This window comes from Anneissia japonica, unplaced genomic scaffold (genome assembly GCF_011630105.1).
Source record: "Anneissia japonica isolate Jap-2015-1 unplaced genomic scaffold, ASM1163010v1 scaffold1813_len188347_cov109, whole genome shotgun sequence".
NCBI classification, from domain to species: domain Eukaryota; kingdom Metazoa; phylum Echinodermata; class Crinoidea; order Comatulida; family Comatulidae; genus Anneissia; species Anneissia japonica.
The window spans coordinates 99,014-110,673 of record NW_022711452.1 but is presented as its reverse complement, the minus strand read 5'-3'; the positions used below and the strand labels follow the sequence as shown (position 1 = coordinate 110,673).

Below are 11,660 nucleotides of genomic sequence, written 5' to 3'. Positions count from 1 at the left end.
GGCAATTCCATGGTCACAGACCGACTTTTTAAGGCATTCATAATGGTAAAAAACTGTTTAAATATTACAGATAAACCAGTAAATCTGAAATTCCAAGTAAATTTTATACTCCTTCCCACACACTTTTAATTGAAAATATTACAAAAATCGAAACATAAAGTCATTTATGAAATATTGATATTAATATGTTTGGTCACAGACCGACTTAAAAAAAAAGAGAAAATTTTACAAATATAAACTTTGTGCAATTCTATTGAAAATATTACGAAAAGATTTCTGGTAACACATCCAGTATGTAAAATCATATATAAGGAATTAGTATCAACAGAGAAGGTGATGTAAAACTACATCATGGGGATGGCAGGGTAGATGGTACCACCTTGGGTCTGGTCACAGACCGACGGTCACAGACCGACCTATCGATTTGCATGATAGTATATGATGGAATCTGGCACATTATAAGGAGAAAACACTTTATATATAAAATTAAATACTAAAACTTGTTACCAAACATTGTATATAAAAAAGCATAACTTAATTCCTTATAGTAAACAAAAATTTATTTTGTAATAAAATCAGATTATTTAACATATTAAGAATGGTATTATTTACACAATAAACGTCACAGAAAATAGTCTTAAGCAAAATCATGATTGCTTGGATGTTAATTGATCTGACCCAGTTAATAAATACTCTAGTACTTTTTGAAAAAAAGGCATATTAAACCAAGAAAATTATGAAATGCATTTTATGCATTATGCGACCATCAAACATGCCCCATTTTCCATCTATGGTTGCCTTTGAAATGAATAGCATGGTTTTTTTCTTTAGATGTTAATGGCAATGTTGGCGCCAGATGTTTGCCAACAAGGGGTCCGACGTGTCTGATGCAGGGGTCCGAACCAAAGCGACGACAAAGCCTCGGTCGATAGCCCGAAACAAAAAAAATCTCTGTTAGGGTTCTTGAAGGGAGTTTTTATGGCTTATGAAGGGAGTTTTTAAGGCTTAATTTAACCCTAAATGTGTTTTTAGACCACAATATTAGGGATTGGCAATCAAGATAGCGTTATTTGGATTGGAAAATTATTATTTAAAAAAATTTTTGGTCCGACGACCTATTCGTTCGTCGAAAGACAGGGGGTCCCGGCCTTCCGACAAAGAAAATTCCCTCACCCCGCTGACGCATCCGCTGGTTAATGTCATAGAGAATAGTAACTATACAGTATTTAAATGTTGAAATCAAGATCTATACTGAATGATAAACTACAGCTTTATGTATTTGAAAGATTTTACCCACTCAGCTTCCAACTACTAAGTCACATGGTTTAATATACCCAATTTGGTGGTTGTTGAGAACTCGATTATGAAGCAAATCATTGTTATTTTCAAATAAACCACTATATGTCCTTAGAACCTTTCCCAGGCCCATGTCTTTTGTCATTTTAATTTTGTTTATTGAATATAACCAACTTTACAGTAAAAGGTTTGCTTAAAGATTATTGCAATATCATTGGTTCAGTATAGAATTATTTGGTCACAGACCGACTAAAATTAATGTAATAAAAATATAAATAAATAAGTCCAAAAATTTAAATAATCTTGTCAGTGAATGTTAGCCTAATAGCTTCAATAGTTTCATGAATTTTATGGCATAAATGGCAGTTTGTTAGTTTCTAGAGACTTTGAAAAAACATGACATTTTCATATTTTTTTAATATTTTCAAAATTATGTAATTCAAATTCCTATATATTTTTATACATCCACACAAGAAAAGTTTCATCATTGAATCCTAAAAATACATTTTTAAGCTTTAGTTTGATATAAAACTTGTTTACATTCCTCAAAGTTGAAAAATTGCTAAATCTGAAAAAAAGTCATGGAATTGCCCACATGATAAATATATTTTAGTAATGAAATCATGTGGATTCACCGAGGCTTATAGAGAACCTTGATGTTTCTCTGTTGAATTTATATTATTAAAAAAAATGTTTGAAAAATGATACCGCTTTTTCTCTGTCGACGCAATGTTGCTCTTTTTGCAGTGCACGGTAGTGGAGCCCTGGGCTTATCCTGGGGTGGAATGTGCTGATGCTCAACATACTGCCTTTTAGTATCTGCGCATACTTATATTATGGGGAGCAACACTGCCTCGATGGGATAATTTGGTATGCGGATTCTGCTTGAAATTTTTTCTTAAATTAATCTGGATTTTCACCGAGGCGTATAGACTACCTTTATGTTTCTCTGTTGAATTTGTGTTACTCAAAAAAAAAAAAAAAAAAAAAAACCATGTTACCACTTTTCTCTGACGACGCAATGCAGCTCCTGTTGCAGTGGACGGTAGTGGAGCCCTGGGCTTATCCTGGGGTGGAAGGTGCTGATGCTCAACAAACTGTCTTTGGGTATCTGTGTATACTTATGGGGAGCAACATTGCTTCGATAGGATAATTGGTATTTGGATTTTGCTGAAAATTCTTCTGGGAATTATTAGGATCTTGTTGGTTTAATTGTCTAATGCGCCTTGAGCACCTTTGGTGGAGATGTGCGCTTTATAAATTATTATTATTATTATTATTATTATTATTATTATTATTATTATTATTTTTGTAATCCACACCCTTTTTGTATCATTATTGTTTCTGTTATTTTTTTTTTTTTTTGTATTATTAATGTTTTTTTGTTTTTTTTTTTGCCTTACTTCTACCTCTTATATTACTGTAAGTATATTTTACAAATTGTTATTTTAGAAATTGTGAAAATGTCATTGTTTTTATTTAAAAGGAGGAGTTTGAACTATAAAAACAATTTTTTAATTTCATCAAATAATTCTGGGCCCAATTCTTTTGGTTATAATTTCTACTGTAAAAAAATAAATTATTGTATATTTAACTATAGACATGGAATTGTGTGTGTAAGAGTTTCCAATATATTTATGTAAACCTTCTTTATAACATTTTTACTTTCATTTTTTGACATTCATCCGTATATATAAATTATTGTATATTTAACTATAGACTGTCGACTTTACTGAAATTATTTTTATTCCACGATCGAATGTTTTCTTAGAAATTATGTGTGTAAGAGTTTCCAATATATTTATGTAAACCTTCGTTATAACATTTTTGCTTTCATTTTTTGACATTCATCCGTATATATGTTACTATGCACATATACAGTTAATAAATTTGAATCAAAGGTCTAGATAAATGCATTGTTTGTCATTTTATAATTATAGTTAAAGTATCTATACACATGCATACACACACACACACACCACATTATATATATATATATATATAATATATATATATATATATCGGTCTATTATAAGGGCTGAATGGATATGCAATAAGCTAATGATGACACATCTTACATAATATACCGTATTATAGTTAATATATTATACACTAATTGGAAGACATTAAAACATCTAGTTCAAGTAAATAATAATAAATAATAATAATAATAATAATAATAATAATAATAATAAATAATAATAATAATAATAATAAAAATAATAATAATGGAATATTGTAAAGCCCACGTATCCATCCCAGATTGCTGTGCTCACGGCGCCATTTCCACATAAATAGAGCAACAGCCTTGTTGATTAAATGTATCCAGAAGAGGAATCTGACAAAGATTAAAAAAAATTTAGAGCATCCCCTTTCCCCCCCCCCCCCCCGGTTTTTTTTTTTTTTTTTTTTTTTTGTGAACCTTATACTACAAAAAAGAAATTGCTTTGTTTGGAATATCAAGGTTAGTAGTTAAAATGCAAATCTGACAAGTAAAAACAAAATAGTGGCCTGTTAAAACGTATAAAAAGCCCGCCCTCTATCGCCAAATTTGATCAAAATATTAATTTGAAAATCACTCAGATTTAAATAAAGTACATGTTGTTGTTATAACGAAGACAGAAATGAAATAAAAGTGACAATGTTAAAAAAAAAAAATATTTTGTACGTTTGTTTATTTCAGACCGTTATGTTGACAATGACGACGATGACGAGTTTCGAAACTTTTACCTTTTCGGCCGGGATATTCGACTCACGAGGCGGTCGTATGTCCATCGTCGGCGCCGGGATCGATCTGCATATTCCGAAAGGAGCGATCCCTCCGAGAACCACGAAGGAGATATACGTCTACGTGGACGAAGGGACGCGATCGGAGATCGAAAACGAACGCGACACATCGGTCCAGTCCGTCGTCGGGTGCGGCCCTCCGGGATCGTCGTTCGAGGAAGCGTTGACCCTATCGTTTCCTCTCCGATTGGACACCGACAGACGGTGGACGGTTTCTGTGCTGAAAGGAGATGATAACTGCGACGACGAAGTTTGGAGGGACGCCGCCGAGTGCGACGTCGTCAGTTGGGTGAAGATGGACCATTGTTTCCTCATGATCGATCGGTTCTCCTGATAATCGAGAAAATAAAAAGGGAAAACACACAAAATATATTTTCTGTTCATGCATTCTTTATTATTCTTTTAACGATAGTTTATTATATATTTTAAGGATTTTTTGTTCAACATCTGTACACACGCGTACCCTCTTCGATATCTCCGATCGGCAGACGTCTTTTCGTCTTCGTCCGGAACACCGGGCAACTTCCCAGTCGGTAGGCGCATCTTTTGCAGGAAACGTAATGATAACAAGGCGTCGTCACTATCTCGGCAACTCGAAGAAAACACACCTTGCAGGCATCTCCCGAAGACGGTTCCTAAAATTTCGTCCATGATCAAGCTGCATTTCGTTTCGACTTCGACGAAGCCTCCGACGTAGTTCGCGATTCGAAAGCATCGATCAACCACTGTGCGCCAGTCTATTCGTCCGTACAGTAGTTTATCACTTTAACGCACGAACGGAAATGTCTAACTATTTCTCCAAACAGAAACTCCATCTGTCTGATGTCGATATTCACTTCTTTCAACTTGAGAACGTCGATTCCGTTAGACGATTCGCATTCCTTCCTTTTTCTTTTGACTTCCCGAATCAGACAAATGTGTATCTTAACCGATCATTTACATCCTCCATAATGCTGCACATCGTGATGTCGGGCATCAATGTGGAATTGTTGGTTCAACGAAAAGATTTAAATATATATACACCCATACACGCACTAACATATTCAAAGTTTGTTTCGTTTGTTTTATCTTTAATCATTAAATAGTTTTTCAATGTTCCTTGTCCAGCACGAGCTTGGCGAAAGAATCGATAAGACTTCTGAAATCTTTACTATGTCGGCCACGCCCTGGCGCAGACGCATGTCCTTGACGTTCGCCTGTTTCCGGACGCGCGCCTGACTAGCGCGTGACATCCCATGGACACTGCGTTCGAAAAGGACACGTTGCACCGGACCCCCGTTGTTCGTCGAAAACCACCGCCTTCGACGGCCATCTCATGTCGAGCGGGACGTCGTCCTCGGAGGTCGGAGCTTCCACTGCGTACACAGCCTCAACGGGCGCCTTCCTGCCCAACAAGCCCATCGGAGCGTCCACGGACGAAACGTATCGTGTGTACAGGACCGGCGGAAGATCGGCGGGGTTCAAGTATTGCCGAGGAAGATCGACGGCTGGTCGTCTGATGTCTCTCGACGGACCGCAAAATTCGGTCCGGGACATCTTGCAAACGTTGGAAAGTCGAAGACGAGGCAGAGTCACGTCAGACGACGTAAACGGTGTTCTCTCGGGACGCTGCGCAGTTATCGTTCGAGTATAATCGAAAAACAATAAAGAAAGACAGACTTAAAAAAATGAAAGTCACACACACCGGTTTATGTTTTTGTTCAAGTTTTATTTATTTATCCATTCGTTCGTTCGTTGGTACGTACGTCTGGTTTTGGGTAATTTATGGTAGTTTGCACACGAGAACCCTATCTGTTTCTCGAATCGGGAGACGGAATAACTCTAGGGTCGAAATCGATCCGACAGATCGCATTCGACGAACACGACCGTGTCCCACACCTTCCCGAAGAGCTGCAATTGCCTCTCCTCGCATTGAACTAGGTGGAAGACGTTCAGACAGTCTCTGATTAAAGCACCTTTGCATTTCTCGAAGCATCGACGACTTCGAAGGGGTCGTCGACACGGTTCCATCCTCTCCGAGAACGTCCTACGAAGCAGATCGGTGTCGCCGAAATGGTTTACAAATTCGGCAAAAAGTTGCTTCCTTCTGTCCTGCATCCATTTCAGTTGCAGGCGTCTCGTCTCTCCAGAGTTCGGTCGGCGGCATGTTCGTTACTGACCCGCATTACCTTGCGGGGCTCGTTTTTGTCTTTTCGTTTGCCCGTGGACGAAGTTCGGCAGGATCCCCACGTCCTCCTGGTACAGGTGCGTTCCGTAGTAAATTGACAATTCCAACGAAGCCGTGTTCGGCAGAACGTCCGGTAAAGGCAACAGGGCGGGGAGGCGTCCCAGAACGTCGGACGGCGGACCGCACCTCGTACGGTACGCCCGCTCGTCCGAATCGACGATCGCGTTCAGTTGCTCGATGCAAAGGTGCAGATCTCTCTTCGCGGCATCGGCCTTCTCCTCGTGAAAACGTTTCCTTCGACCCGTAACTCAGTGGTCAAAGTGCTGAACACGTCGGACGTCAACCTATTGATGGCTTCCAATCCGGAACGGAGCTTCTCGTCGAGGGTGCGTTTCCGACGCATCAACTCGTTCAACTCCTTGGCGTTGTGCTCGAGGAGCTCGTCGGCGGTTGCGGATCCGATCGTACCTTCCGCCAACGACAGGCGGTATCCCCTTCGTACCCTTCTTCGATGGCACGCGTGGACGTCTAACCACACCGAGTTCGTTTCCGGTATGGACACGAGACACGGCTTCAGAGGACACTCGTAGCACGATACGTCGTCGCACACTGTCGTCCACTTCAGCAACTTCGGCCACCTAGGTGCGAGTTCGTACAGGGCGTGCACCGTCCGCTTGTCGGTCAGAACCGAATTGCACCACTTTTCCTGGTTGAACGTCAAAATCAGGTATAGTCGATTCTCGGTCTCGTCGGCGTTCAAGATGCCCCACCACAGAAGTTGGCAATCGCGTCCTCGACCTTTGGTCCATCGAAGATGGAACAGTGAGGTGGCGCCGAGAGAAGCGACGACGTTTCTGAAGCTCATCCGCACCTGCACCACCGGTCGCTTGAAGCCGCTCCTGGCGACGGCGTTCAGCGCCTCCGTCACTCGACCGCCGAAGACGAACGTTCGCAACAGCCGAGAAGATCCAGGCGTCGACGATCGTTCGCCATAAATCGGTCCATGCACGTCGTAAGATTGGACGCGAAATCGTTGATCTCCTCGATGTAGAAGTTCTTCGTGCACACCAGCAGATTGTGTTTGGTCCGTTCCAGCAACGCATCTTTGACATCTTCGTTCAGCAGCAGGTATGCGGTGACGGAACACGTACGCGGTCAGGTTGCCCAAGTCTTCTTCCGACTTGCAGTCTTCGTCCAGAAACCGCAACAACCTCACGGTCGTTGCGATCAAGCGCGAACACGTCGCAACGGAGGACAGATCCAACAATATCTGGCCGCCGGAACGATAGACGTCGTCGCCTCATCAGAGTCTAAAGTCCGCGAAACCTTGTACGAAGCCGGACATGACCGTCCAACGTCTCAATCCATTTTTCGCCCTGTACGTCCCGCGTCCTTCTCCGAGTTTGATGTTGAACGTCAACGCCATGGTTCGTCGCGAACGAACAATGCGACCCGAATTACTCTTCTTGTTTTATACTCTGCTGTTTAAAAGGAAACAACTGTCTTCGAAATCAACATATGAACGCGAGACGCAGAAAGTAGAATACAATCGGTATGCTGTTCTTCGCCCTGATAGTGATGTTAGTTTCGGTTGCGTATCCTATGCCGACCGAAGATCAATCGCCTTCGACGAACGAAATCGACGCCTCTTTCGCAACGAGCGTCGGCATCTCGACCATCGTCGAAATGCGCGTGGGTGAAGGAGTGGAGAACCCAGTTCGTGGGCGCGAACAACTCGGCGTTCGTGTTCGATCTCGATCGAACTCTAGATTCCTCGACGGCTACGAAGTTAGACTGGACGCCGGACTCGGTCGCCAAGAAGAAGTGCAGATTGAAAGGGAAGGAAGAAGACGACTGCCAGAACTACGTGAAAATCGTTACTCCTGATTTAACAAACGGTCGAGTGCTGCTTTGTGGAACGAACGCTCAGAAACCGACGTGCATTCATGCAGAGATATTGAACTTAGAGAGTGGCTGGAGGAGAAGGAACGCGACGGACTGTCTGTACAAGTGTCCGTTCGCCTTCGACCAACGGCAGGGGTTCCGCACTGACGAGGTCGATGGGCAACGCCGTTCCTCTCATAACCAAGAGGCATGATTCGTTATGGCTGAATCACCCGAAATTCGTCGGTTCGATTCTAGAGGGAAGAGAAGTGTTTTTCTTCTTCTGAGTTTCCGTAGAAAACTGCGAGAATATTTACCGTTCGCGAATCGCCCGCGTTTGCACCGACGACAAGGGAGGCAGAACGATACTGGACTCCAGCTGGACGACTTTTCTGAAAGCGCGACTCGACTGTTCGTTCCGAGGAGAATTTCTGTTCCGCTTCAACTACCTGCAGGACGTCGTGCGGATCGTCCGCGGAGGAAAGGTCTTCTACTACGCCGTTTTCACGACGGGCGAACACGTAATATTCGCCTCGGCCATCTGCAGTTTCGGCATCGACGGCAAAAGGGAAAACTTCGAAAGAGGTCCGTTCTTGCGACCGACGGCGCCTTGGAGACGCATCCAGGACGAGGACGATCCGGACAACAGACCGGGCGATTGTTCGGTCGACTCGACTCTACTGTCGTACGAAGATCTAAACTTCGTGAAATCCCACCCGTTGCTGTACGAACCGGTCGGAAGTGGGTACCCGCTTTTTACGCTCGTTCGACAAAACTACAGGTTGAAGACGTTGACCGGTAACCGTACGGTCGTTTTCGTCGGAACGGACGATGGCCGAGTCTTGAAATTGGTGCTGTCGGAAAATCGGGCCGTCCTTCTGTACGTCATGCGCGCGACGGAGCAACCGATCACGAACGCCGGGTTGCACGGGAACTTTTTTTACGTAACCTCTACCGATCGCCTTTACGAGATCCCTCTTCAACGGCATTGCCGACTCCTGAACGATCGCAGCCCCAAGCAAGATCCTCATTGCAGTTTGATGTCGACGATCGCCGGCGACGAGTTGGACCAAAGACAGTCGGAGCACGTGCAGACAGTGGAAAAGACGAACGCGGACGTCGAGTTGGAACCAAGACCGTCGGAGCACGTGCATAATGTGCAGGCGACGAACGCCGACTTCGAGTTGGACCCAAGGCGGTCGGAGCACTTGCCGAACGTGCAGGCGAAGAACGCCTATCTGGACTCACCGTCGACGGATCACATCAGTCTCGTCGCACTCGCGGCAGTCGGGTGGACACTTTGTATAGTTAAAACTATAGGCATTGTTTGGTTGATCTTTAAAGTTACTTTGTTGGTACGGTTAAAAAAATCGTGCGTTTTTACATACCTGTGTATTTTTATAATCCGTTTCTGATAGAGTTAGGAACATGCGAAAAGGCGCAAATGCATTGTTGATTTTAAAATTGAAATAAGCGAAGATTGACACATAAATTGTTTGTTTTGCTTTTCTTTTATTTCGTCTAATCAACTCAACCCGCATTATTCATAATGAAAGTTCCTGTGAACCGAATAACGTACATCGTACTTAATGTCGAAACCTACTACGCAGAGAAGTATATTATTATGAGCATTTGTTCATCAACAGTACGACGGTCGGACTATCCACCTGCTGGGCAATGCCTCGTGACGCACGTCGTTTGAGACGATCGTTCGCTTGCACAGCAACTTCAGGGAAGGAATTTCGTCGTACCATTCGTAGGAATATGTGACATAAAACTCCGAACCTTCGGTTGCAACCACAATGCTTTTGTTTCCCTCACTTCCGTCGTGAGGTACGATTCTTCAGTCGACCGAACGTTGGATTTTTTATTATTATTCCTTCGCCCCCGATAACACCGTAAAATCGAACGTCCTGGTTGTTTCCTATCGTGAATCGATGAAATCCCTTCGCGAGAAAACCACGCATCACGAAGAAACCTTCGGAAATCTCGTCCCACTCGTGCATTCTCTTTGCTATTTTTCTTCGCAACTTTTCTTTTCATCGACGTCTGCACCGGATGTATTCGACCGAACATTAGATCTTATTCTTTCAAAAATCCTCTATAGTATATGCCACCGCTTCCATCTCCTTACGGACCATCTCCTTACACTCATTCCATATATTAGCTGCGGTTTCTGAGAAAGGTGTTTGTGTTCTATTAATTTTTTTTAAATAACATAATATCATCGCAACATGCGAACAGGCGCAAATGCATTTTTGATTTTAAAATTGAAATAAACGAAGATTGACAAATAATTTGTTTGTTTTTCTTTTCTTTTATTTCGCCTAATCAACACTCAACCCACGTAATCAATAATAATGAAAGTTCCTGTGAACCGAATAACGTACATCGTACTTAATGTCAAAACCTAAGACGAAATGACATAATATTCGTATTTGTTTATCCACAGAAAGACGGTCGGTCTATCCTCCTGTTGTACGTACGTTCTAAGTAACCTGGGTAATGCTTCGTGATGCACTCGTTTGAGACGATCGTTTGCTTGCACAGCAACTTCACAGAAGGCATTTCGTCGTACCATTCGTAGGTATATGTGAAAAAACATTTCGAATCTTTGGTTGCAACTGCAACGGACTCAGTTCCGTCCGAATGGAAGATGTTCTTCTGTTGTTCGAACATTGGACTTTGGTGAAATATAATTATTTCCTTTGTTCCCGATGACACAGTAAAAACGAACGTGCTGTCCGGTGTTACCTATCGTGAATCGATGAAATCCTTTCGCCAGAAAACCACGCATCACGAAGAAACCTTCGGAAATCTCGTCCCACTTGCTCATTCTAGGGGCTATTTTTCTTTGCAACTTTTAATTTTATCGACGTCTGCACAGGATGCATTCGACTGAACACTATATCTTATTCGTTGAAAATCTTCTATAATAATACGCCACAGCTTCCGTCTCGTTACTGCCATCTCCTTGCGAAAATTCAGGTTTTTAGAGTTATATTATTCCACATTCGTTCAAATTTTTACGGGCGCCGACGCAAAAGTCGCGAGCCCGTGAGCACAGGGGATCGCCTCAGCGAAGAACGAACAACTTCGTTCGCCCACCTATTAGGTCCTTGCTGTGGAAGACCAGCTCTTTCTTTGCAACTTTTAATTTTATCGACGTCTGCACAGGATGCATTCGACTGAACACTATATCTTATTCGTTGAAAATCTTCTATAATATACGCCACAGCTTCCGTCTCGTTACTGCCATCTCCTTGCGAAAATTCAGGTTTTTAGAGTTATATTATTCAACATTCGTTCAAATTTTTACGGGCGCCGACGCAAAAGTCGCGAGCCCGTGCGCACAGGGGATCGCCTCAGCGAAGAACGAACAACTTCGTTCGCCCACCTCCCAGGTCCTTGCTGTGGAAGACCAGCTCGTCCCTTCTCGTCGCTCGTTCCTCTTCGATCGGAGGCGCCACGACCGCATGCGGAGGCGACGAGACCGAGGACGCTGTCGTTGCCCAGTTTCGACGGG

At 42.8% G+C, this 11,660-nt stretch overlaps 1 protein-coding gene across 1 annotated transcript; it reads left to right on the top strand.

Annotated features, from left to right (window-relative positions):
- Nucleotides 1–7,936: 7,936 nt before the first annotated feature.
- On the top strand, nucleotides 7,937–9,558 carry LOC117107505 (semaphorin-2A-like). The gene is made up of 3 exons (XM_033249201.1): nucleotides 7,937–8,117; nucleotides 8,432–9,351; nucleotides 9,553–9,558. Exons 1-3 carry the CDS (start codon nucleotides 7,937–7,939, stop codon nucleotides 9,556–9,558), a joined length of 1,107 nt encoding a protein of 368 aa, XP_033105092.1.
- Nucleotides 9,559–11,660: the final 2,102 nt, after the last annotated feature.